The following is a 27,266-nucleotide window of genomic DNA, read 5'->3' as shown; positions in this document are numbered from 1 at the left end:
GGAGCTCAGGCTCTGCGTCCGTCACTAAGCAAATACCTGCCAGGCTCTTGTACTTACCGGGTGAGCCATGGCCCTGCCCTTCAAGAGCGGGCAGCCTGGGGAGCAGGAGGGGATTAAGCCAAGAGCACAGCATTGTGACCTCCTGAAAATCCTTGTTTAGTGGCTGGAGGCCGGGGGGAAGATGGGCCCTTTGGCGTCTCCCTGTGCTGGCCTCTGGCCGCAGTTAAGGGGAGCCCAAGGGGTGCGTGTGTTCAGTGCCACACTGGATGGCAGGGGCTTCCTTTGGGGCTGAGAAGACCACCCTTCAGAAGGTAGGATCGATGCTCTGCCAGGATAACCTGCTCAGCCCAAGGCTTTCTGGCAACAGGTGAAGCTGGGTGTGGGCAGGTTACCTGGCGTGAGGTGGGAGAGAGCCGGGCAGCGCAGGACTGCTGGACCTCTCCCACCTCTCCTCCGGGGGATAGGACCTCAGGCACACTGAGGCATCCTCTAGGAGGTCCCCCCAGTAGCCCTGAGTATAAGCCCTACTGGTGGGACAGGCCCCGCCGGCAGCCACGCCATCCTGAGGAGCAGGCCTGGCCGCACATGGCACCGTCTCCGGGCTCAGCCGCAGAAGCCTCAGCTGTGACATGGGCCTCGTCTTTCCCGGGGCCGTGTCCTCCTGGGCTCCCCTGATGCCTGGCGTTGGTTCTTGGCCCAGGGTGCTGAAACACTCGGTGGACGCCACGTATGAGGAGCAGGGCCCGAGCCCTGGGTACCGCATGGAGCTGTCCATCTTCTACGTGGTCTACTTCGTGGTCTTCCCCTTCTTTTTCGTCAACATCTTTGTGGCCTTGATCATCATCACCTTCCAGGAGCAGGGGGACAAGGTCATGTCTGAATGCAGCCTGGAGAAGAACGAGGTAGGCGCCTCCCCTCCCACTCCATCTCCTCGCGGGCTCTCCATTGGGCAGTGTAGGCAGGGGCCCTGGGCGCCCCTTCTGTGTGGGAACCACTGGCCAGCACAGAGCAGGGAGGGCTGCCCGGAGGAGGCCTTCTGGACGAGGGCGGGGGGTGTGCAGGGGCTCCGCAGGGTCCAAGCTCCCCCTGCTGCTTCCTTCCTATGCAGAGAGCTTGCATCGACTTCGCCATCAGCGCCAAACCCCTGACGCGGTACATGCCCCAGAACAAGCAGTCGTTCCAGTACAAGACGTGGACGTTCGTGGTCTCGCCGCCCTTCGAGTACTTCATCATGGCTATGATAGCCCTGAACACTGTGGTGCTGATGATGAAGGTGCGCGGGGCCCGCGTGGTGGATCCCGGCGCCCGTGGGGCGGGAGCCCGACTCCAGCCTGGCGGAGGGTGGGCCTCCTCCTGGGGTACGCGCGGGAGTGGGCGTCGCCCCGAGTGCTGGTCAGCTCAGTGTGCCTGCGCAACCCTGGGCCCCCAGTCGTCCGCGGGCTGAGATCGTGAGAAGGTTCTGGGAGACGAGGGGAACCGGGAGGGGGTCCCCGTGCAGCAGGCATGTGTGACAGGAGGTCGTCGTGGGCCCCGTGGGGTGTCTCAGGGCAGCCAGGCCTGGGGCCAACGGTACCTCTTCCCCGGGCAGTTCTATGACGCGCCCTACGAGTACGAGCTGATGTTGAAGTGTCTGAACATCGTGTTCACGTCCATGTTCTCCATGGAGTGCGTGCTCAAGATCATCGCCTTCGGGGTGCTGGTACGTGCCTTGGCCCCTCCTGGCCTTCAGGTGTCTGCATTCTGGCTCCACCTCTTCAGGGGACCTTCGGGGGCCCACCGTTTGGAGCTGGGGATTCCCTGAACCCCCAGAACACATGTGACCCCGGAGGGGCCCCAGGGAGGGGGCTGCCGGGGTCTGCCCGCACCTCTGCGCCCGCCCTGCTCCTGGAAGCGGGTGGGGCCGGGCTCCTTCCCTCTGGATGCGAGACCTTGTGCTCTCCCACCTGAGGCGGCGCGTCTGTCCACTCGCCGCCTTCTTGACTAGAGGCCATCTCCTGCAGCTCCTTGTCCGGCAGAGCCTTCACTGGCCCCAGCACTAACTGCCCTTCTTTCTCTCCAGAACTACTTCAGAGACGCCTGGAACGTCTTTGACTTTGTCACTGTGTTGGGAAGTATTACTGATATTTTAGTAACAGAGATTGCGGTAAGTAGCATCTCCTGCCCCCGCAGGGCCCCAAGTGGTTTCCTTCCAGAGGTGTTCCCTCACTGAGCCTCCAGGCCCTGACGGTGTTAGCTCCTCCTCCGGAGCAGAGTTCCCCACGAGCTCTGGAGATGGAAGCTCCTCTCCAGAGGCGAGTGTGGGGATGAGTTTGGGGGGTGGGTGTCCTCTCGGCAAATGCTTTTTCTTGGATAAGAAATTGGTTCCCAGGAGGTCTTCCAGGCTGGTGGCCTGAGAATCACCTGGGAGCTCCATGGTAACAAGTGACCAGGAAGATAAGGACCTTCTAAATTTGTGGGTATCTAATGCGTACGCATCTAACAACTGGTGCCAACAAGATACAAACTAAAACCAGTAAGAGTTTAGAATATTTTAAAGTATTAGGTTTGTTTTACATATACGTGGTGTGTGTGTGTGTGTGTGTGTGTGTGTGTGTGTGTGTTGTGTGTACACATACTGGAGATTCTTATTCTTACTAAAATACATGGATTATATCTAAAAACGGACTGAGGGCTGGAACATGAACTTGTCTCAACAAATTTGAAAGAATCTGAGTCATAAAGCGGTATTCTTTAAGCACAACACGTTAGGTTAGAATTAAATGGCAAAAACCACGTTTATTTTTCTTAGGTTGAATTCTCTAGGAACAGACACCAAGGTGAGGGTTCTTGTAAAAGTTATGTCTTAGGACGTGTTCTGAGGCAGAACCCGTGGAGAGAGCTTTGGGGAGGTGGATGGGGAGAGAAGGACCAGAGGTGCCGGTGAATCGGGTCATCCCCCAGGGGCTCTGGAGACAGGGCGGGTCACACCTCAGAGCTGCAGAGTTCTTACCTCTGTGCACACCAGTCCTCGGCTAAAGGCTGTGCCCGGGGCGTCGATTGCCAGACACCCGAGTGCCCCGAGGGCAGGCGAAGCAAGCTCTGGCCGCCTGCGCTGCTGCGGGTGAAGGGCCACGTGCAGGGTGAGGGCATCTGCTCGCAGCCCTGGCTCAACCTGGCTCTGCCCACACCTCACGTCGGGTCCCGTTGCTTTTTTCAGGGTGGTGCTAGTCACGACTTCTGGGAGGAGAGGGTTGATAGGAGGAGCGGGGCACCTGCTGCTGTGCTGGGGATTTGCGTCATCGCCGGCGTCCCCTCACCTGTGGCCAGCCCTCTGCTGCTCTGGTCGCTGGTCTTGCCAGGTGACCCAGCCCTCTGTGCTGTGCGGACCGGGCCCTGCTTTCCATACCCCGTGTGGCTCTGGCTGCTGTGATGGTCCAGGCACAGTTCAGACTGGTCCCAGGAACCTCTAGAAAGGCCCCGGGGGCCGCTGATTTCCAGACAGACCTCTCTGCCCCTGTGCAGGGGCAGCTCTGCCCTTCACACCCTGGCCAGCGTGGAAACTCTGGGGAACCCAGAGTGACAGGAGCCACCACGGCCTTCCTGTGTCGCACAGTGGAAGTAGTCTCTGGCCTGTTTGAGTCAGGACCCCGAAATGCGCCTAGCCTGAATTTGTGGGGATGGTGACACAAAGTCCCAGCGGGCTGCTGGAGTCATGGTGACAGGGGCCACCTCCGCTTTGGCCCCTTGCTTCCTGGATCCATGCGGTTTACAGGTCGGGCACCCAGTATGTCTGTTGGCCGTCAGTTCATTTCGAAGTGCAGCACCCCAAACCCCCTGAGGTGCCCCACCAGGCCAGCTCTCTTCTGTGCCTGTGAGAGGCCATCTCAGCATTTTATCAGAGCTACACCTCCGGAGTGATGTGGAGTGTGACGTGCCGATGGGTCCTGGCTCTCCTGCTCCTTTGCCCCCCCTCCGCTTGCTCTGAGTTGATGGCATGTGGCATCCCCTGTTGGTAAATCTCTGACGCCAGTGCATCAGCAGAGGCAGGCCCGCACCCAAGACATGAGTGATCCCCGTTGAGACAAATCACTGTTGTTTCCGGGTGAAAGGTTCTCAGGTAGGCAACTTACCACCAAGTGGCTGAGTGACAGCTCCAGGCGTGGTTCCCTGTAGAGGCCTAAAGGTGGTCTCTGCTCACAACGAGCTGGTGCTCAGTAGCGGCCGTGGCTGGATCAGCCTTGCCGGGCACAGCCTTCGTCCCAGCCGTCACGGTCACTGCCTTTGTGGGTCTGCCGTGTGAGCGGGGGCTGGGAGGACGGCGGCTTGCTGGCACCTATTGTCCACACAGCCGAAGGCGCATGGGGTTTTCGTGTCCCTACGGCTGTAGGTGTCCGGGGTGGACGTTAACATGTGATGCCTAGACCTGCGCATGGTGCCCATTCCCACATCCAGAGGTGGCCTCTGCCACAAACCTTGTTCCCTCCAGAGGCCTGACCAAGCTGTAGTCTTTGCCTAGGACCCTGTGGTCCTTACCACCAGCAACTTCACGCACACACACACACGCACACACACGCACTGTGGCGGCTTGGGCACATCACCAGAGCTCTGCCTCACCACTGTCTTTCAGGCCGACGCTGCCTGGGGCTCTGGTGAGGCCTGCACCAGTATATTAAGCCAGTCCCTCCATAACCAGGTTGGAGTTTTTCCTCGACTTTTAGTGACCATCCCGTGATGTGCTGGGGAGGGGTGAGCTGAGGAAGAGACAGTGGTGCCACAGAGGCGAGCGGTGTGGGGGCCAGGCCAGCCGTCGTGTGACGGTGCCCTCTAGGCTTGCCCAGGTGTGGCCCCGGATGTAGCACTTCCACGGTGCACTGGGTTGTTGCTGGGCTGGTGGCACACGGCCCATGAAGACGAGCCGTCTATGGATGAAATCCAGAATAATCTAAAACAAATTAAATGTGAGATTGCTCAAGTAAGTTTGCTGCGTTTCATTACGGCGCCAGCAGTCCTGACAAACCTAACAAGGTACGCGTGCAGGACCTCTTTGTGGAAAATTACTAAACTTTATTGGAAGATGCTAAACAAGACTTGAATAGATGGAGTTATACATTATGTTAATTAATAGTAGTGTCAGTGTCATAGAGATGACAGTTTCTCCCAATTGATCTGTAGATTCAATGCAATTTCAATAAAAACACCAATGATTTTGTTTTTCTTTTTGTTTGTTTGTCTCTTTGTTTTGGAATTTGACAAGCTGCTTCTAAAATTTATAAGGAAGAGCAAAGGCTCCCAAATAGCCAAGATACTTAATAGTAAGAAGGTGCTTCTGGGGTGCTGTGCCAGGGAGGCGACTTCCTGCAAAGCTCTAGCAGTTTAGACCATGTGGAGTAGCCCAAGAGCCTGGAATCAAACCCACTCGCGTGTGGAAACTCGGTGTGTGACCGTCTGTGGGCGTAACTGATGATTAGTACAGGGAAAAAGAGGAATTGGATCTTGGTTCGCACCATTCACAAAAATACTGCAAATGGATGAAAAGACTTAAATATAAGAGACAAAAACTTTAAAACTCTTAGAAGAAAATACAAGAGATTATTTTTAAGACCTTGAGATAAGTAGTGATTTGTTAAGCAAAATATATATAAAGCACCAGCCATAACTGGAAAAAAATTGTATAACATAAAGTTTCTGTGTATCAAAAGGAGGAAGGCCAATCCATGAACAGGGGAAGGATATTTGTATCACATTCCTTCATTTATACACGTTAAAATATTTATGCAGTGCCTATCATGTGCTAAGCACTATTCTAAGTGCTGGGACAAAAGATGAAAATCCCCGCTCATTCTAATGGGAAAGACACATGGTGTCAGACAGTGACCAGGGAGAAGGCAAAGCAGAGGGGGTGTGAGACACTGGGGAGCCGTGATTGTGTGTCACTGAGACGGCGACCCCAGGTCAGGAAGTCTGGGCTTGCAAGGAATCCAAGCAGGTGACAGCTGGGGGGCAGCGAGTGCAGAGACCCCCCAGGGGTGAAGGAAGGGTGGCGCTGTGGCTGCACAGTGAACACCTTGCAGTCGGTAAACCTTGGCTTTTCTTTTGAGTGAGATGGGAGGGTTTGGAGGGTTCTGTGAGGAGGAGTGACACGATCTGGCGTTTAAGACCACAGCCCTGGCAGCTTTGTTGAGAACATTGTGCAGGGCACAGGCAGAGGCAGCGAGGCCAGTCAGGGCTGTCTTAGCCGGGTTCCCCCAGAAACAGACCCTGAGACAAGAATGTGGTGCAAGTCGTTCATCTGGAAGCGAGCGGAGAGGCAGGCAGCCCGGGAAAGGCGCTATCAAGTCAGCTACCGTTACTACCCCAGGGCTCTCCCAGCAGCCGCTGTCTGCCGTGGGTTGAAGGCTGCTGGGGAGAGGGGGCCAGAGAATTATTTTTTCAGCAGTTCACCCTTCATTAATGTTAGGGCCTGGGTATTGTGTCCTGGCCTGGGAAAGCTCTCAGAAACAAAGATGTGAGTGCTGACAACTGGGTAGTGGGCCTTGGAGGATGTGTGTGCGGCCGAGCGTTACTGCTGTGAGCCGGGAGAGGAGCTGGGAGCTGGGATGCGGTCAGACATGGTCAAGTTCTGGGTGTAATTACAAGGCAGAGCTGCAGATGGGTCGGACGTGGGTGTGAAAGATGAGGCAAGGATGGCATCAAACATTGTCATCTGAGCACTTGGAGAAGTGGATTGTCATTCACTGAAAAGGGAGGGAATTGTGAGGGACAGGACTGCTGAGGACGGTCCAGCTGCACTTTGTCCATGTTAGAGTTCAGTCCTGCTCTCCTCCCAGGAGTCGTCCAGCGGGCAGCTGGAGGAGACTCGGGCCAGTGACGTAAGGCTAGGAATCGTGAGCCTGTAAGATGAGATGGGATGAGATGCATGGGGGAGAAGAGCGTGAGGCCAGCATGTAGTGAGCAAGGCTGGAGGGCGGAGGCCTTCCCGGCTCGCCGTGGAGGTCAGTGTCCAGAACGTGCCAGGCTCCTCCGGGAGCAGGAGGTACGGTGGGGCATCTTGCGAAACGGAAGACACAGATGGCCACAGAAAGATACTCAACCTTACCTGTAATCAACGAAATACACAGTGAAACGGCACTGAGATGCCGTTCCACACCCAGCGTTCGTCAAACAGAAACCCTGAGGTTGCCGGCTGTAGGCGAGGGTGTCGGTCGGCGCGGCCTCTCTGGAGGGGCGGGCGTGTGTGCTCCGGCACCCTCCCAGGTGCAGATGCCCAGGGTGCCTGGCAAAGGAACCTGGAGACGTTTTCACACTGATGTTCATGGCAGCGTTGTTTGCAGCAGCAGAAGTGGTCTATTGACACAGTGAATGGCACCCTTATCAAGAGGATGCTTCTGAAAATCGGGGTTTGCTCAGAGTCAGAGCACAAGTTTGCCTGAGCCCGAGAGGGCTGCATACAGTCTAATCCCGTCACAGAGTTAAGGACAGGCAAGTGTAAACGCATTTTAAGAGTTTGAGGTAAAACAGTGAAGAAAAGCAATTACTGACAAGAATTAAGGTTAGTCACTACATCTGGGGAAGAGAGAGATGGGAAGGGCTTCCAAAGTGATGGTGACATTCTGTTTTTTAAGCTGGGTGATGAATATATGGATATTTTATTACCTTCATTTAAAATACGTGTGTGTACATATACTTGCACGTATTCTTTTGTTTATGTGAGATGTTTCATGGTTTTGAAAAGTCAGTGATCTGAATAATCCAGGCAAAAAGCTGAAAGCTGCTATTTTAACAAAAAAGCAAGGTTATTTGTTCCACCGGCTGCTGGCCTTGCAGCACTGCCCGGGCGCTGTCCCTTTGCTGTGCACCTCTTCTCACCAAGAAATAGTTCCCCAGTGTGGTTTCTGCCAGGCGCTCCACCTCCTTGGGCACAGGAGTCTTTATGCCCCAGATAAAGGCATCCAGACACTGGGCTCCCAACTGCAAGGACACAGCCCTGGGAGTCGGCAGAGGGGTGACGGCTGGGAGGGCACCCACAGGAGGGGCAGGCAGGGGTGCCCGACTGATGTCGCAGACGCGCTGTCTCCCAGGGGCACCTCCCCACAGAGAGGCCCCTCAGATGCTGGAAACTCGAGGGAGGGCGGCTTGCAGATGTTCGAGAACTTAATCCCAGCAAGACCTCCAGGGTAGCCACCACCAATCCTGGGCGCCCAGCAGGGCTGGCGGGAGGGCTGAGAAGCTGCTTGGTCTGAAAGCTCAGCTGCCCCGGCCACTAGTGATTTCAGAGGGCAGTCTTCACCCTGTCCTGCGTGGAGGAGGAAAGGTGAAAGGAAGCCGTCTTGTGGATTTCGGTGTCTTTTTTTCTTTCTCCATTGTAGTCACTTCATATGTTACTTTGTGGATGCACTTTTTTTTTCCGTAGGCAAAAATATGAGTGTCAGTTCCCACCTCCGACTTAAAAATCACCATAGAGCAACAGTCTTAACCAGGGTCACGTAGAGAACACATTCTAAGCAAGCATAAAACTGACATTGATTTCTTTGCCTGGAAATAAAAAAATAAGTGTCTGTGAGTCATCTTTGGATTTGCATTACAAACAGAAATGCAAATGATGCCCCTGTCTGCATAACCTACAGATTTCAAAAGTGTGTTTTGATTTGGTACATTTTAAGCAAAATATGCAAAGTTTACCAAAATTCTAAAAATTTCCAGTGAAGTATTCAGAGTTTGAGTTTTGCTTGTGTTGGTGACTCATTTTCTCTTTTGTTTTCTGTTTCTGTTCTTGATTTACCCTCACCTACCTGCTGACTCACATCACGCAACCAACATACAACGCGAAAACCATGTCTACCCTCACCTACCTGCTGACTCACGTCACGCAACCAACATACAACGCGAAAACCATGTCTCCGTCTGCATGTTGTGCGCCTGCTGTTCAAACATCCCAATTTGTCAATAATACGCAAATATCCATCCATGAAAACATCACATGTAGGAAACGGTTGGTTTCATGACTTTAAATGGTTCTTAAAGCTCCTCGCTTTGCTTGCTCTGGTCCCCCTCTCTCCTGCTTCCTGTCACCCCTCGCCACTGCCCTCCTGTGCTCAGAGCCCAGCTGCACCCGCCCCTCTGGCCTCTCACGCACTCTCCCGGCTCCTGGGGTCCAGCAGGGGCTTATGAGGGCCCCCCAGGGACCATCTGACCACAGGAACTGGCCTTGGGCTGAGAGAGGAGGTAGGGGCTTCTGAGTGAGAGGCAGGTAAGTGATGAGACGGGCTCAGAATTGGGGAGGTTTTGCAGGATGTGAGTTTGGACCTGATCCCTGAAAAGTCCATGGTTTCTGCTGCACAGTTGTCTCCCTTCTGCTCTGTCTCCACTGGCAGACCCAGTGGCCTCGGCTCTGCCCAGTGGCCTCGGACAAGGTCTCCTGTAGGGTCCTTCCTGGACGTATCTTCCGTGGGGGCCTGGCTGGGGGGCACCAGGCTGGGGGGTTGGCCAGAGTAGAAAGAGGGGCTCTGCCCCAGGAGGGAACAGAGGGCTGGCCTTCATCCAGCGTCGCTGATTCTCGTGTGCCCTGGTCAGCGAGCTTGTGTGGAGCCCGTGCAGGTGGTGTGGACGGAGCCTCCTTCCGGGTGAGGGGGCAGAGAAGATGCGGGGAGCGGGGTGAGCTGAGGCCGTGACTGCAAGTTCATGCAAAGTAGCAGATTCCGAGATTCCTGCTACAGAAAGTGAATGCTTGTGATAAAGCGTTTCACAATCGGAGCAGAAAAGCTTGAGTTTTGAGAAAAGGCTGTTCGATGCTGCAGAAATACCGGGCCACATCTTTCGCACAGGCTCTGCTCATGGCACCAGGCCCCTGCTCAGCCCTTCCCGTCCACCCGCTCTGTGCCCTCCTCTGCCTTCGTGTCAGCGGCCAGGATACTGTGCGTTTGTGGGCTTTCTCCACAGGCTTTCTCTCCTTTCTCTCTGTCTCTCCCCCGTCATCGGTCCCCTTGAGAACGAAGCTGAGTAGGAGAGCAGCTTGTTCCACGCTCTGCTGCACCTCATCCCTGGCACGTGTGTGGTCCCCCGACACGTGCACAGTGTGAGGGGGGGCGCCTCATTGTGCTGTGACTCTGACCAGAGGCAGTGATGTGCTTGGATGCAGGAGACGTGGGCCTCGGCCTGGGCTCCGTTTGCCTCTGTGGTGGCGTTTCAGTGCTCAGTGCACCGTAAGTTCCTTTTCTCAGGGGTTCCTCGCCCCCGGGCATGATGTCCTAACGCCTCCATCGTGTGGCGGTGGAAGCTGGCGCTCAGTGGCGCTGGGGACCAGTGTCCCCTCAGCGTAAATCAGCTCCGTGTTGAGGGCTGTGAAGCTGACCTTTCCTGGCTCAGAGGCAGGGGCCGTAAGGAGGGGCCTGGCTTGGAAGTAGGTGCGGTTGCTCGTGGATGCAGCAGAAACCATGGACTCTGGGGGGTCGGGGCAGGTTGCGTCCGCCTCCAGGGGGTTGGCTGAGGCCAGGGGTGACGGTGCTCAGCCGGGGGGGCCGCTGTGTGCATGCTGCCCCTGCCGTCCCGCATGCAGTCTGCGTGGTGGTGTGTGGCGGCTCGCGCCCGGCTGCAGCCGTGGTGCACTCAGCCTGTCACCCTGTGCTTGCGGCATCTGTGGCCGCCGTCACCTCTGCCCTCACGGCTCTCTAGGGCTGTCCGTCTGTTGGCACCTGCACCCTCTCCTACGTGCCCGTGGAGCCCCGAGAGAGAAGCTGGGGAGGTGGGGTGGGACCTGGGTCTCAACAAAGTAAGAAGGGGCTGCGTTCACGCATCCAGTAACTGGAACGAACAGCGCCTTCCGCTGCCCGCTGTGGCATCCGTCTCTTCCTTCTTACCCAGAAGCTTATATTTCCCCCCAGTATTTTCAGGAAATCTTGTCTGTCCCAACGGTCTGAGCAAATTGCTTTGGTCTTGGCCCCTCCAGACCCACCTGCGCAGGTGGTTTGAAAGCAGACACCCCTGAGGTGGCAGCTCCCCCCTTGCTGTGCTTTACTGTCTTGTACAAAGGGCCCCCTGGCACCGTAGGCAGTCCCGCTTCCATCCCTGTGCCCGTCCTCCTGAGGCGACCGGCTCACCTGAGAGTCCTCAGGGCCCGCGGGGCTCGGGTAGAGAGTGTGGGTATGTCTCATCCGCCCTGTCTACCCCTGAGGTTCTCTTGCCCCAGCACGAGCCGGTGAGGGAGCTGCAGGGAAACGAGTACACCCTCCAGGGTCACACCCCGAGGTCCACTTCTGCCTTCTTGCTGATCTGGACCACAGTCGCCCCTCCTCGTGCCTGCCAACTGCCCCCTCTCCCTGTGGCACTGTCCAAAACCTGGGAGCCATCCCCCAGGGTAGCTGTAAGTCCCTCGCCAGCAGAGAGAGTCCAGAGTCCTTGGTGGGAAGCAAAGAAGCCAGCCCCTGAGACAGGCAGTGGAGGGGCGGAGTGAGGCCCGTCTCTCCACCGACGCCTCGTCCCAGCCAAGGCCAGATGGGCAGCCCTGGAGGGAGGACGCGGCTCTGCCCAGGCCCTGCCGCCTCCTGCGTGAGCTCTGCCGCTGCACCTGTGCTCTCTTTTCTCTGTATTTGACCACTGCATCTGGCAACACAATGTGTCTAGCCTGAGCTGCTTGCATATTTTAAAGCAGCCAAGTGTGGGGAAGCTGCCCTCAGGCTGCGTGTGGGCACCTGGTCTCCAAGCAGACGGGCAGGAAGCCGCCCGGGCCCGCGAGCACCCCTACCTACTCACGGACGCCGAGCAGGGCCGTGCCCGCGCAAGGGATGCCAGGAGTTCAGGCGCCCCTGGGCCAGGGCGGAAGCCTCGCTCCCAGGTCATCCGCGCAGTCCAGAGACGGTTGGGTTAGTTTGTGCCTGATTTCGACCCTTTGGATGAGGGAGCCGTGCGAGATGGCTTGGGTTCTCTGGGGTAGACACCGGGTAGTGGGTTGCAGAGGTGGCTTCCCTGGCGTGAGCAGCAGGGCCGACGCCACCTGCGCCTCCTGCGGTGACCTGTGTGCGGGCACCTGCCCAGGCCCGGAGGAAGGGTCTGCCTCTCGGCTGGGCCCCAGGCAGGCCGGGGCCTTGCTGGCTGTGTGGTAGCCCTGCCCCTGGGCGGCTCGGCCTTGCCCTGTGAGAGGCCGTCAGTGTTGGAGGCCTGGCCTCAGGCAACCTGCCCTTCCACCTGGCAGCGGGGGCTGCTTCATGGGACTTTTCTCTGTCCCTCCCTGTGGAGGACGTTTCTCTGATTTGCTGCATGAGAAGCGGTTTGCAAAGACAAGCTTCACTTTTGGAAGGTTTCCTGGTGGCTGATTGCTGCTTAGACTGTGAAGCGGTGACTTTTGTTCCGTTCTCTCTCTTCACCCGCTTTTCTTTGGGGCACAGTGACCTGGGGAGGTGGGGTGGGGAGTGGCCGCCCTGCGCCCGTGGGAGGCTGGTCTCTGAAAGTCAGAGCACAACCTCTCTTCCCTGCAGAACAACTTCATCAACCTCAGCTTCCTCCGCCTCTTCCGTGCTGCCCGACTCATCAAGCTGCTCCGCCAAGGCTACACCATCCGCATCCTGCTCTGGACCTTCGTCCAGTCCTTCAAGGTGAGGCTGGGCATGGCCAGGCACGGCCTGACCCCTCCCTTGTCGTGCAGGCTGGGGGGCTTCTGCCGCCACCGCCCGAGTGCCCTCCTCGGGAAGGCCGGGGCGGGTGCCCACACCTCCCGTGGTCCCCGTTGTCCCGTGATGGTTTGTAAGGACACTTTCAGTTTTACGGAGAGTATCTTGTTTATGCTCACAAAGGGCTGACGTGGCTTTTATGACTTGATTTGTAGATGAAGAAGTTGACAGTAGCTTGGTGGTCAGTGGGGTGGGTCTGCAGTCAGCTGAGGCCAGTGTGGCCCCAGAGACCCGGCCACCATCCGCTCTCCAGACGAGGCTCAGGCAAGGGGGCAGGCGGCTCTGCCGGAGCTGACCCGTCCCCCCTGTGTCTCTGCAGGCCCTGCCCTACGTGTGCCTGCTCATCGCCATGCTGTTCTTCATCTACGCCATCATCGGCATGCAGGTGGGTGTGCACGGGGCCGTCGCACGGTAACGATGCAGGTTCGCACCTGGCAACGTTTCTATGAGCCAGGTGCCGTTCTAAGCGCTTTATGAACTTAATCCTCAGAAAGACTCTTCTGTGGCTGAAGCCAGGCAGTGCCACCCGTTGTGGGCAGATGCCCGGCCCTGCTCTCTAGTGGAATCCTGCTGGGCTGTGCTAGGGCGCCGGTGGGCACGATTGCTTGGGTGCTGGGCCCCCACGGTGGTGGAGTGTTTGAGCACATCTGCAAGACGCCGAGCGGCCTGCGGCGCAGCAGCTGGTCATTCTTTTGGCCCAGAAGCACTTCTGAAGGACAAGCGTCCTGATCCTGTACAGGAGGTTATATACTGTTGAAGGAAAAAGTCAACTGCCCTGGTCAAAGTCAGCTTGCATAATTTATCTTTATTTTGTCAAAGAACGCTCTGTCAGCTATTTGGGAAAATGTTTAAAATACACAAAGCAGCGTCCCAGTTGATACCTTTGGCATCTGGCCACTTTCCAGTAGTAGGGATGGGAGATGGACTCAAATGTTAATTTGTAGTGGAAGGAGACAGTGTCTAAAGGTTAGCTGAAAACTGATTTTTAAACTCTATTTTCAGGGGTTGAAAAGTTGTCTTGCTTAAAATTTGCTGAGATCTGATGCTGTTTAAAACAAATATATTTTTTTTTCTTGCTTTGGTCTGTGGGCATACAAAGACATATGTCACTGATCTTTATTTTTGATGTATATATGATGATTCATAAATTTTCATCTGGATTCCAGATTTTAAGCTACTTAGAGTTAGGGACTCATTTGCATTTCTAACCTTGAAAGAAAGAAATTAAAATGGATAGAAAGCCCATTGTGATGTTTGCACAGAAGTGTAAAGAGAAACGTTCAAGTGATGTATCGGAATATCAGTATAATTACTGGTTTGGAGTCATTGACGACAGAGTGAATTTTAAAACGCTTCCCTTCTTCTGTCTGGCAGAGCCCACCAAAACTTAGCTCTGGGTCCCCCTTTTACTAGTCACGCTGGCAGATCCCTGGACAGGCTCAGAGCCGGAGCCAGCGCATGCTGGGCCGTGGGACAGGGATACATTTGCCTCTCCAGAGGTTTTCTCTACCCTGGAAATGCACAGACGCTGCTGGAGCTGGAAGCCACCAGCCCCGGCAGCAGTGGTGGCGGCGGCTTCTGTCAGGGTTCTCTGGCTAAGGGCAGCGTCCTGTCCCGTGTGGGCGCACACGTGCACACACACGTGCACACACACCATCTCCTGCCCGGCTGCAGCTCCTGAAGACCCAGCAGCAGTGGTCTGCAGCCTTCTTCTCCACTTCAGGTGTTTGGAAACATCGCCCTGGACGATGACACCAGCATCAACCGGCACAACAACTTCCGGACGTTTCTACAAGCCTTGATGCTGCTGTTCAGGTGCGCTGTGGGGAGGTGGGTCCAGGCTCAGTGGCTTCTTCACTCAGGGTGGGACCACCCCGCAACCCCGGTCACACTGGCTTCTCCGCAGTGGACCTTTCCAGTTTCTCCGCTTTTTCTGCTTGTTCTTCTCTAAGGGCTCCTGGGCCTCAAGACAGCCTGAAGGGAAGGCCATGAGGAGGTCAGCCTGAGAGCGCCAGGCCGGGCCCGCCTCCTCCACCTTGTCTCTGCTCCCTGGCGGCAGCCGCAGGGCCTCCAGTGGGGCTGCAGCCCGAGAGGTCTGGGAGGACAGAAGGTGTCCAGAGGGCTTTTCTCGGTGTGCCAGCCCCAAGCTTCCCGTCTGCTCACCTTAGTGATTCCGGGGATCTGTGCTGTCAGGAGAAGCAGGGCAGTGGAGAGCTGCTGTCAGCAGCGTGTACCCACTCAGTGGCCCAGGGAACCCAACTGGCCAGAAGTGCCGTTCTGATGGGAGCTGCAGTTCCTGAGGCTCGGGGGTGCAGCCAAGGGGAGCACCAGGGCGGGGCCTGGAGGAGCACAGGCTTGTGTTAGCTCAGAGGCCTTCCTGCGAAGATGTGTGTGGGACGGCTCCCCAGCCATTGCTGTCAGGCGTGGACACCCGTGGACTGGGGCTGTCCACCCCCGTGGCTTGAGAATGCACTTGTGGGCGGAGGCCAGAGAGTTGAATGTGTCTCCCTCCTTCACCATGACCCTAGGAGAGGAGAAAAGAGCTCTTTGTAGTGATTTATGGTGGAGGGGTCCTGACAGCACACCCTGCCTTGGGCCCTTTCCTGAGGTTTCACCATCTGTGTTCACTTACGTAAATGCATCGGGCAGGCTGCTGCCAGGCCCACCCTTGGGGACCCGCAGCACATCTGGCCCAATGCAGATGCGTTTTGGGCACCGTGGGAGTTCTTCTTTATATGGAGGGTGAGCTCAGATCAGGCCTGCTTCACTGAGCTGCCTGGAGAGAGTTTTTGACTTGTTCTTTGCAGCAGATGAACAAGCATCCTTAGGCTTACACTTTCCCCAAATAGTGTCGTTTCTCTGGACTTTAGCTATTGCATTAACTTTATTTCTTTGTTGATTAATAGCCTGCCTTGTGCCACAAAAGATATGAAGTGAGCCTTGGTTTTAAGCCTTTGATCTCAGAGATCTCTCTTCCTCATCTTGGTGTCACATGTGGGCACCCTCATCATTCAGGCCTGGCACGGGCTGAACCAGCCGTTGTCAGTAGGGAGTGGGCCCAGCTTCTGCCCAGGGCTGACCACATAGGGGCACAGGGGGGACCCAGGCCTCTGGCCCACCTGCAGGTCTGGTGCACATCTGGCCCCTGGTGCTGGCCTCACGCGCAGAAGCAAAAGTCCACGCAGAAGGGGCCTCTGTAGTAGCTGCTCAGGGCGGGGGTGTTCTTGATGTGTTCGAGAAGCAGTAGAAGCTGGGGTGGCTGGTATGGAGTGAGTGGGGACCATGGTAGGGGGTGAGGCCAGGGAAAGGGCAGGCTGTGGGCAGTCTTGTGGATTTTAACTTTTGCAGGGAGTGAGGGGGTCATTGAGGGGTCATTGATCTTATCCCTGGGCTGCTGGTGGGGAGCGAGCACCAATTAAGAAGCTGTTGCAGCAGCCCAGGGAGGTGGGGGTAGTACGTGTCTGGCTGGTTTGAAGGCCGATGAGCTGATGATCAAGACGTGGTGGGCGAGGTGGCGAGGGTGACTCCCGCGTATTTGGCCTGAGCAGTGGGAAGGATGGAGTCGCTGTGTCCTGAATCCAGGAAGACTGGGTGGCGTTCTGGGGAGATCAGAGCCCACAGAGGGGAGCTCGCCATGGTGCTGACTTCTGGTGCGGTGGATTCTTTCCCATAACTAGGGCTTTCCCAATTATGATCAGCTTGAAAAGCTAATGCCAGAGGTTTCTTTTTAAGAAGCAACATCTGATACCCAGACCTCACACATGTGCAGGATCCCTGTGGGAAGGAACCCAGCTCTCCTGAACTCCCAGGCTCCCTCCCAGGGCCGGTCCTGGGCCGTCCTTCCTGGGCCTCACGCTCTGCCCTCTTCTCAGGAGCGCCACTGGGGAGGCCTGGCACGAGATCATGCTGTCCTGCCTCAGCAGCCGGGCCTGCGACGAGCTCGCCAATGCCACTGAGTGTGGGAGCGACTTCGCCTACTTCTACTTCGTCTCCTTCATCTTCCTCTGCTCCTTTCTGGTGAGCCCTGGGCATTGTGCCCATCCCGTCGCCTGCATCTGCCTGTCTCAGACCACCTTGGGTCCCCCTAGTCTCTTGCTGGTCCCTGATTTTGATCCGTGTCACATGAAAGCTGATTCCATGTTGATGGTCCTCGTTTCCCCAGAGATGAGGACCTCATTAATCCTGAAAGGACCCCCTGGGTAATGAGCTCCTGTGGGCCTGCCTTTACTTCTGTGGAAGGGGTTTTCAGTTTCTGTAGGGCATTTGTCCCTCAGTTCTCAGCTTCTAGAAGGACTTGCACCGTGGTGATAAGATACGAAGCAGCAGAATTCCAGCCAGCCTGCCTGTGGCCCATGAGCTACGGAAGCTCGTGGGGTCAGGTTGGAGGTGTCAGCGGGCCAGGTCCCAGGGTGCGGATTTTATTACAAGTCAGCAGAAGGCTCTGGGACACTGTGAGCAGTGACGTCATCTGCTTGACATTAAAACCTCACTCTGGCTTCTGGCTTCTGGTCAGGAGGGGCTGTAAGTGAGCAGGAGATAATCGGAAGTGACAGTTGGAGAAGGTGGGTGTGAAAGAAGTTGTGTGGACTTGGGCTGCATTGTAAAGGTAGAGCTGACACAATTGATGATTGAACATGAGCATGAGAGAAAAAGAGGGAAAAACGCTGCCTTCTGGGGTTTGCTGGGGTGATGGAGTGAGTGGTTCTTCCCCCAAGGTGGAAAGGTTGGAGAGCCGTGGGCATGGGGATAAGGAGGGAGGGGGTAGAGACACGTGGGGGCCTCTGGGCTGGAGATGTGAATTCGTTGTCATTAGTATTTGGTGTATCCATCAGGCTTGATGATACCCTCTAGGTCCCTGTGTGGTTCAGAGACCCACGGCTTAAACATCGCCTGGGCACTGGTTAGAAATGCAGATTCCTGGGTCCCTTCCAAGACTTGCTGTATCAGGATCTCTGGGAGAGGGACCCAGGAATCAGTTTTAACAAGCTCCCCGGGTGATTCTGTGTGTGCTAAATTCGAGGAGCACTGACCTATGGAGAGTGTGGTTTGAGAAGAGGGCTGAAGACTCAGCCCTGGGGGCATTTAGGAGACAGAAAGGAGCATGGGATCCAGAAGTTGATAAGGAGCAGTGAGGCAGGTGAGAGCCAGGAGAGGGCAGTCCCCTAAAAACCAAGGGAAGACAGTGTCCCTAGTGGGAGGGAATCATCAACCATGTGAAATATTGTTGGGAGGTAAAGTAAAATGATGACTGAGAATTGTTCATGGGGTGTGGAAAGGTAGAAGCCATGGGCGCCCTTCACAGGAACAATTTCTTTGGAGTGTTAGGATCAAAGCCTTACTGCAGCAGGTTCAAGAGATAATAAGAAGCAAAGAGCATAGCAAGAGTGGACAGCTCCTTTCCACAGTGGGCAGTGCTGAGCAGACACTTCAGATTTACAGTCATAACTTTCACGCAGGACCAGCCAGCACAGTTTGTGCTTTTCTCGGGCCATATTCTCTACTTGGCACCATGGGTAGCAAAGTGCATTATTCAGATTTGGGATTTACCAGACAAGGGTAAGGAGGGAGAAAACGATGTGTGTAAAAGTATCATTTTAGTGCTGGATGTGGGATCAGGCCTGGGGACAGGAGGGAGGGGAGGGGTGGGGCCACTGGATCAGAGGCCCCCATGGGACACAAGTATTAGATGTAGTGAGCCAGAAGCATAGGAAATGTGGGCAGAGAGCGAGACATCTGTGGTTAAGACTTTGGAGGTGGTAACGGTAATGGTCATTGGTAGTCACTGGTAATGAGTTGTTTTGCACAGCCATACGAGTAAGGGGCTGAGATGATGGCGGGAGGCTGGGGGGAGGTCAAGGATCAGAGAGGCCAGGCAATAGTCGACCCATCTCTGTGGATATTAGCAGCAACAAGAGTTAAGAGTAGATGTGGGGACAAATACAGCAAGTCAGGTGCACATTTCCCAGGAAGCAGGGGGAGGTTGGTAGACCACGAGCCTTAAACGGCACGCTTTTTTCTTAAGAGGATGGAGGGGGATATCAGTGTTTCACCTAGAGCAATGGGAAATGAAGAATGTTCAGGTAAGATGAGGATAAAAGAATTTCTGTTGATGGTGAACTGTGAGTTTTGGAAGGTACAGTAGAAGGTTGGGGTAGTTGGGAAAGGTGTGCATTTGAGACAGATGAGCTTGCAAATTGATAGAAAAATACAGAAAAATCTATGAAACTAGTGTTTCACTAGTTGCCAGAAACCAAGGAGAGGATTTGCATGTTGGGGTCATTCCCTGATACCTCAGAAGACCCACTGTGGGCAGTGGGGAAGGAAGGCTTTCTGGAGAGTCACCCATCTTGTAGGTAGTGGGGACATTGGTCTCTATGAAGTTCAAAGACATCTGGTGCTGCAAGAGCCAGCCAATCCATGGGCGCAAGGTTGAGCCCACCAGGTTGGCTTCACTGTGCTCTGGCTGCAGAAATAAGGTTCCATAGAAAGCCACATTCATGATGCCACACCATCCACAGGACCAACACTCCCTGGACATGTCAAGGGTGAGTCGAGGCATGACATTGTTCTATTGACTCCATTCATCCAGCAATTCCACTTCTGAGTATATATCCAAAAGAAATGAAAACAGGGTATTGAAGCAATATCTACACTCCCATATTCATTGCAGCATTATTCACAATAGCAAAGATAGGAAACAACCTAAGTGTCCATCAACAGACGAATGAATATAGAGGATGTGGTACACACACACACACACACAATTGAATAGTATTCAGCCATGAGAAGGAAATCCTGCAATTTGTGACAACATGGATGGACCTTGAGGGCATTATGCTAAATGAAATAAGCCAGACAGAGAAAGACAAATAGTGCATAGTATCACTTATATGTGGAATCTTTTTTTTAAGAAGTCAAAATCATAGAAACAGAGTAGAAAAGTTGTTGCCAGGGCCTGGGGATTGGGGAAATAAGGAGAGGTTGATAAAAGGGTACAAACTTTCAGCTATATAAACAAAGTCTGAGTATCTGATGTAAAACATGGTGAGTATAGTTTTTAAGACTGTATTATATAATTGAAATTTGCTAAGAGAGTAGAACTTAAATGTTCTATCACAAAAAGATAAACGTGAGGTGATAGATGTGTTAGTTAATAGATGGAGGGAATCCTTTCACAATGTATATGTATATCAAATCACCACAATGTACACTTTAAGAATCTTACAATTTTGTCAGTTCCACCTTAATAAAGCCTGGGGGTGGGGGACAATGTGGTGCTGGCATAAGGATAAATATATAGAGCAATGGAATAGGATTGAGAGTCTAGAAGTAAACCCAAACATCTATGGCCAATTGATTTTTGACAAGGATGCCAAGACCTTTCAATATGGAAAGAACAGTTTCTCTAACAAATGGGGAGGAGCTAACTGGTTATCCACATGCAAAAAAATGAAGTTGGACCCTTACCTCACTCCATGTAAAAAAATTAACTCAAAATTGATCAAAGACCTAAGTGTGAGAAGTAAAACTGTAAAACTTTTAGAAGAAAACATAGGGAACCAATCTTCATGACCTCAGATTTGGCAAAGGATTCTTAGATTTGACATCATAATCACAAGCAAGAAAAGAAAAAAAATAGATAAATTGAACTACTCAAAATTTAATACTTTTGTGCATTAAAGGATATTATAAAAATATGAAAATACAATAGAAGGAATGGGAGAAAATATTTTATAAGGGGTTAATATGCAAAATATATAAAAAACTCCTACAACTCAACAACAAAAAGAGAAACAACCATATAAAAATGGACAAAGAATCAGAATAGTCATTTTTCCAAAGGAGATATTCAACTGGCCAGCCAACAAGCACATAAAGACATTCAACATCCTTGGTCATTAAGGAAATGCAAATAAAAACCACAATGAGATACCATTTTGCACTCACGAGGATGGCTAGAATAATTTTTTTCTTTTTTTTAAACAGAAGATACCAGGTGTTGGTGAGGACATGGAGAAATAGGAACTTTTGTACATTGCTGATGGAAATGTAAAAAACAATAGCTTCTGTGGAAAACAGTTTGGAAGTTCCTCAAAAAATTAATCATAAAATTACCATATGACCCAGAAATCCCATTCCTAGGTATGTACACAAGAGAAATGAAATTATATGTCTACACAGAAATTTGTCCATGAATATTTATAGCAGCATTAACCATAACAGCCAAAGGTGGAAACAACCCAAATGTCCATCAGTGGATGAATGGATAAACAAATTGTAGTACATACCTACAAAGGAATATTATTCAGCCATAAACAGGAAGGAAGTTCTGACAAACGCTGCAACATGGATGAACTCTGAAAACATCACACTAAGTGAAAGAAGCCAGACACAAAAGGTCATACATTGTATGGATCTTTTTATTCGAAGTATCCAAAATAGACAAACCTACAGGTACAGAAAGGAGATTGGTGGTTTCTAGGGAATGGGAGGACGGAGGAATAAGGAGTGATTACTTAGGAGTGCAAGATATTCTTTAGGAGTGATGAAAAAAATTTGAAACTAGGGAAGTGGTGGTTGCACAGTATTGTGCGTACACTAAATGCCACTGAATTGTAGACTTAATTGTATGTTCAGTGAATTTCAACTCAATTAAAAAAAAAGAAAACAAAATACCTGAGCTGTAGTTCTCTAGAGCCCAAACTATTAAGTCCAAAGTTGCTACTTTCCTTGAAGGTTTACCTGAGAAGGGGAGAGGGTGGGGACCACACAGTGGAGAAGATTAACCTAGACGGCAGGACAGATCATGGACAGGAGATGCTGGGCCTGAATGAGAATGGGGTGGGAGAAGGAGAGAACAGAAGCCTTCAGAGGACAAATACTGGGTTGGGGTTAGCCTGTGGGACCTAGAACTGGGGAAGGATGCTGCTGGTGGTGGTGGCAGTGTACAGGGGGCCTGGGAAGCCCTCTGCAAGGCTATGGAGGGAGCAGGTTGGGCAGGCGCTGCCTGAGTCAGTGACGTGTGCTGCCCTATCCGCCTCACATGGAGACTTTGGCTGCAGGTGGAGAGGTGGGGGAGGGGGCAGGCTGAGGTCTCTGGATGTCACCTCTTTTCCTTCCTGTCCTGCAGATGTTGAACCTCTTTGTGGCGGTGATCATGGACAATTTTGAGTACCTTACGCGGGACTCTTCCATCCTAGGGCCTCACCACCTGGACGAGTTCATCCGGGTGTGGGCTGAGTACGACCCGGCTGCGTGGTGAGTGAGCCTCCATGCTGCGTGGTCCTCAGGGGTGGTCCCTGCCACCCACGGATCTCAGCACCGGGCTGTGTGTTGAGTGAGCCCCATGGTATGTGGTCCTCAGGGGTGGTCCCTGCCACCCATGGATCTCAGCACCGGGCTGTGTGTCGAGTGAGCCCCATGCTACGTGGTCCTCAGGGGTGGTCCCTGCCACCCACGGATCTCAGCACAGGGCTGTGTGTCGAGTGAGCCCCATGCTACGTGGTCCTCGGGGGTGGTCCCTGCCACCCACGGATCTCAGCACAGGGCTGGTGGCTGCAGACATGTTTCAAGTGAGCGTTCCCCCTTTGGGTTTTGCGTGGGAGTTAGGGTTCCATCCTGCTCCCCGTGGGGTGCTGCTGAGCCCCCTCCCAGGGGGTGCGCTCCTTCTCACTCTCGGTGTTCTTGTATACAGCTCCCTGCGCCGAGAAATCCTCTTCTCAGACCCTCAGTCCAGCCCTTTGGAGGTTACCTGGGGTCATGGAAGGTTTTCAGGGGGTTGTGAGACTCAGGGTTCCTACTGAACGGAGCTCACTGTCTTCTCACATCCGGGGTCGTAGAGAGCGTGTGGAAACAGAGAAGGACCTTCTCTCAGGGCCTCGCCATGCTTGTGAAGCTCTGAGGCCTCTGTGGGCAGAAGTAATGTGGGGCTTAGGACATTCTCCTCTGTGGACTCAGGGCTCTCCCTCCCTGCCACCTCCTTGACGTCAAGAGCCAAGTGCACCTCTGTGTCACCAGCCCAGGCCGTGAATAGAGGGTTCTTGGTAAAGTTTTATTGAAATCAGATGAGCTGCCAGGAAGGGTCTAGTGTGATTGAGGCCCTTTGGTCTTGGTAAAAAAGGGTTACTGCGCTGCTGTTGCGTGAGTGAGGGGCGATTCGCTTCCAGACGGAGCAAGGGTGTCCTGTAGGGAGTGGCTTGGGGTCAGGAGGCGGTGGAGACTGTGTTTCGTCGGAGAGTCTTGCGCACCTGTGACGTTTCGTCCTCGGGGTCAGCACGGCAGCGCGGGCCCACCATCTGCCCATTTGTCTGTTCCTTCATCGCTCACTCATTCCCTTGCTCATTTATTCATTCACCCTCTCGATCCGTGACTTGAGGAGTTACTAAGGGTGTACTCTGCAGCAAAACACAGGATGCAGAGGGCCCGAGAGATCTGGCCGTTGGTCAGACCCAGGCCTGCTCTGCGCGCCACTCACAGTGAGCCCGGGAGTGAAGTGTGCGCCAGGGCGGGGGCTCCAGGGGGACGAGAAGACCATGGGGCTGGGGTGCAGCCGCTTGCCGCCTCCTCTCCCTCCGGCTCCCCGGCCTGCCCGCGTCCCTGCGGCGCAGCTCTGTGTTTGGTCACCCTTTGTGTGGTAGAGGCCTGCAGGAGACGGGCAGTGTCCTCGTGGGAGGATCCTGCTGCCCACAGAGCAGCTGGGACTCTGAGTCCGAGTTCAGCGGGGGGAACGCTCTGGAGCTTTCCGACCCTCCAGGCCCCGGAAGCCTGGGAGCTTGGCTGGGCTCCCGTACCCACTTCTTATGCAGTCCCCATGGATCCCCCATCCCATCACAGTGAGGGTGCGGAAGGTGCTATGTGAGGCCCTTTCCAGTCCGGGTAGCACCAGGGCCTTGGGGCTCTTCCAGGCCCAGAGCATCTCTGAGTGTGTTCCAGTGTAGTGAAAAATTTCCAGTTTTCACACAGTGTAGAACGAGCCTGGCTGTTATTTGTGGTTCGTGCTGTATGTGATTTTTCACGGTCTTGGAGAGTCCTGTCATTTTTCTGATGCGTCAGCACATTTGCCCACAGCACATGCTGGAGTCCACTGGCTCGGGGTATTCCTGGGTTCTCTGGTCAGGAAGGCCCAGCCAGATCGGAGGGGAGACTGGCCACACCCAAGGCCTGGCCCTTTCAGGCAGAGGGCGGGAGAGAGTCCAGCTGAGGCAGGACTGAGGCTCATTCCAGGGGGGCCGTCCTGACCGTGGTCTAAGGAGATGCTGCTGCGTCTGGGCATAGTTTTTTCTAGAGGAGAAAACAGAGGTGGTTGTGCAGAGCGTGGCTTGGCCTAACAGGCAAAGGCAAGTCAGCGCAGGCCCGCGAGAGGGGGTAGAGGAGAAAACAGAGGTGGTGTGCAGAGCGTGGCTTGGCCTAACAGGCAAAGGCAAGTCAGCGCAGGCCCGCGAGAGGGGGTAGAGGAGAAAACAGAGGTGGTGTGCAGAGCGTGGCTTGGCCTAACAGGCAAAGGCAAGTCAGCGCAGGCCTGCGAGAGGGGGTAGAGGAGAAAACAGAGGTGTTGTACAGAGCGTGGCTTGGCCTAACAGGGAAAGGCAGGTCAGTGCAGGCCCGCGAGAGGGGGTAGAGGAGAAAACAGAGGTGGTGTGCAGAGCGTGGCGTGGCCTAACAGGCAAAGGCAAGTCAGTGCAGGCCCGCGAGAGGCGGATATTTATGGACGGTAGACCCAGCTCCTCCCCGGTCAGCTCCAGGTGGAGCAGAATTAAAACATACAAGAAGTGGACTTGGGTCAGACTGCAGCTGTGTGATTGTGCATAGAGACGGCTGTTTCCCAAATCCAGGGTTCTAGAACTGGGGCCTCTGGAAGGCATAGGCATTCAGGAATATGGTGAAGTGCTTATGGAAGAGTAGATAGCAAAATGTAAGCCTCGCCCCAGAGCAAGATACCATGCAAGATAACACAAGACCCCCAGTCCGGAAGTCGCACAGACATGACCTGCAACTGACACTCAGACTTGCTTCTCCCACGAGCGGCTGGGGCAGCGGAAGGCTCGGCTGAGGCCGCTGAGCAGGCTGGGTCTGTGCCCCACGACTGGGCAGGACAGAGCGTGCTTTGAGCCTTCAACTAGCCTCTGTGACAGATGCAGGGCCGTGACCATCTTTATTTCCCAGGGACCATCTGCTGTCTCCTCATTCTTGGGGAGGCTGAAACAAAAACAAACTTTATGAAATTTCTTGAGCTTTTGTGTGTATGTGTGTGTATTATGTGAGTGTGCACAAGCATGTACATGTGTGTGCTGTCTGTGCACAGGTCTGTGTACACCCAAGTGCATGTGAGTGTGTTTACGTGCAGGCAGGCACATATGTGTGTATGCACGTGTTTTTGCCTGTGCAGCACGTGTGATTGTGTGCATGTGTGTATGTGACTGCAGTGCATCTTTGCATGTGTGTGTGTGTACACGTGTGTGAATGCAGGTATGCATGGGCGTGTACGTGCACATGTGTGTGTACACATGCATGCTGTGGGCGGAAGAGGAAGGCATGGAGTTGTTGCTTTCTGGTGCCGCCTTCCCCCACCCTCCCTTTTGTTGTTGCCTCAGCACTTTGCGGCGAAGTGTAGAGACTCAAAAGGAGGATCACGACCCCCCCTACCGTGAGTGACCTGTCTGCTCATCCTCATGTCATCCGTCTGTCCAGTACACATCCCTGAGCCTGTGCCATGTGCCGGGCCTGGGGTCCACAGTGAAGCAGGCGTGTGCTCTCAGCTCTGCTCAGCCCAGCCGGGCGTGGGGCAGAGGAGCTGCAGGCCGGGTGTATCTGAGGAGGCAGAGATTACATCTGGCTGGTGAGTCAGAGGAGGCGGCAGCTGAGCTGAACCGAAGGAGCAGGGTGGACGGAGCGCGCTCCAGAGGCGCGGTGGGGGCAGAGGGAAGCGGGAGGGGCTGGCTGCCTGGCGAGAGGGGAGGACGCGTTGCAGAGGGGCTGGAAGGCTGGCTGAGCAGCTGGCTTTGACTTTGTTTTATAGACGGAGAGAACAGTTTTGGAATCAGAGTGACAGGATCAGGCCCACACTTTTCCTCTGGTGGCGGCTGAGGGGTTTGATGGCAGAGGAGAGAAGATGAGCCGAGTGGGAACAGGGGTGACTGTAGGGGCTGTGCCTCCGCCAGGCTTCCAGCCTCCTTGTGGTGGTCCCTCGGGCCCACAAGGTTAGCAAGCACCTTGCGTAAGGCCAGAATGGGGCTTCCTCTTCATTCCCTCTTTCCCAGAAGTAAATGCAACACAGTTTGGAGTTGGTTAGACTGAGGGGGCCATCTTGCAGGAAAGGCAAGCGTCAGCGTTGGCCGGGGTGCCCACCCGGGGACAAGGGGGACCCTTAGCCAGACCCGCAGACCCCAGGGAAGGACACGGTGCGCTCAGAGAGGCAGGGATAGTCAGGAGAGCCAGGTGTGCAGAGAAGGCTCGGCCACGGGGGCCCTGGGGGCTCAGGCACTCAGGGAGTGAGGGGAGGGGCGGCCAGACAGCCGTGATCGAGGCCCAGGGGTCGACGGACCAACGGTCATGCTGTGTGCAGGGTGGACACACAGGGCCCGACGCTGTTCTGTAGGGAATGTCTCCTGCCTGCAGCGGGCTCTGGAAACTGTCTGCGGGTTGCCGCGCCTCCTGGGGCTCTCCGGCCCAGGCCCCAGCCGGGAGCTGCATGTCCAGCCTCCCCCGGCTCCGCCTCCGGACTGCGCAAGCCTGGGCGGGCGGGACGGGCTCCTGGTGCCTCGGTTGCCATAACCTGTAACATTTCCTTTCCAGTTGCCGGATTCATTATAAGGATATGTACAGTTTGTTGCGTTGTATTGCGCCCCCCGTTGGCTTAGGAAAGAACTGCCCTCGTAGGTTGGCCTACAGGGTTTGCTACTTCCGAGCCTCCGTCTGACATACTCTTCCCTGCCCGACGTGCAAACACAGCACACACTCCCTGCCTGGCTGGGAAGGATGACACCTCACCTCTCGTTGCTCCTGCCCTGCCCGCGCACTCCAGCCTCCTGGACGCTTTGGTTCCCCATCTAACTCCCGACCCCTCCAGCTGGCTGGGGACAGGCAGCCTCATGAGACAGTGCACACAAAGCTTTCTGGCCTGGCCGTGAGGATGGGGGCCAGGCCCCACCTGTGCCAAGGAAGCAGGCATCTCACCCGGGTTTGCCTCCGGGCTCTTGAAGGTGGACTGAAGGTCAGACAGTCCAGAGGCCAAGGGCCCCAGAGGAGGCGGGTGTGGGCGCAGGTAGACCAGGAGCAGCTGCCCCTCTGGTCAGGAGAGTCCAACAACCCAGGGGTTTCTGGTTCCTGGGGGGAGGAGAGGGCAGAGGCAGTGGGGGCCCAAAGACAGGTCCTGCTTCACCTCTGGATGGATCCACTCAGCTGAGCCCAGGAGCCCTGGGAGGAGGGCCAGACCCTGGGGTGGATCCACCTGCCACGAGAAGGATGTCCCCCTTCTCTCTTCGGTGGCCTGAACCCACCTGTGTCTCTGGGAGCCCAAGCAGGTCCCGTAGGCAGCCATCCCAGGGGTGGAGGTGAGGCTTCAGGACTGGTGGCCCGTCTGCCTCGGAGGAGACACAGTCAACAACCCCTGGACACCTCGCTGAGTCTGGC

The 27,266-nt window shown here is 54.8% G+C and overlaps 1 protein-coding gene across 5 annotated transcripts in view; it reads left to right on the top strand.

Moving 5' to 3' along the window:
• CACNA1B (calcium voltage-gated channel subunit alpha1 B) overlaps positions 1 to 27,266 on the top strand; it is a 187,173-nt gene that overhangs the window by 141,763 nt on the left and 18,144 nt on the right. For all 5 annotated transcript variants that reach the window (XM_082469396.1, XM_082469394.1, XM_082469395.1 and 2 more), the window contains exons 28-36: positions 701 to 902; positions 1,109 to 1,273; positions 1,589 to 1,699; positions 2,060 to 2,143; positions 12,447 to 12,563; positions 12,958 to 13,023; positions 14,362 to 14,453; positions 16,511 to 16,655; positions 21,769 to 21,896. In XM_082469396.1, coding sequence (XP_082325522.1) covers positions 701 to 902; positions 1,109 to 1,273; positions 1,589 to 1,699; positions 2,060 to 2,143; positions 12,447 to 12,563; positions 12,958 to 13,023; positions 14,362 to 14,453; positions 16,511 to 16,655; positions 21,769 to 21,896 — 1,110 coding nt within the window. The remainder of the gene's footprint in view (positions 1 to 700; positions 903 to 1,108; positions 1,274 to 1,588; positions 1,700 to 2,059; positions 2,144 to 12,446; positions 12,564 to 12,957; positions 13,024 to 14,361; positions 14,454 to 16,510; positions 16,656 to 21,768; positions 21,897 to 27,266) is intronic.

The sequence above is a fragment of the Balaenoptera physalus genome (assembly GCF_965194825.1).
Source record: "Balaenoptera physalus genome assembly, chromosome: 7".
Classification (NCBI taxonomy): Eukaryota; Metazoa; Chordata; class Mammalia; order Artiodactyla; family Balaenopteridae; genus Balaenoptera; species Balaenoptera physalus.
The sequence above is the reverse complement of the archived record's forward strand: the minus strand, read 5'-3'. Positions and strand labels throughout refer to the sequence as shown.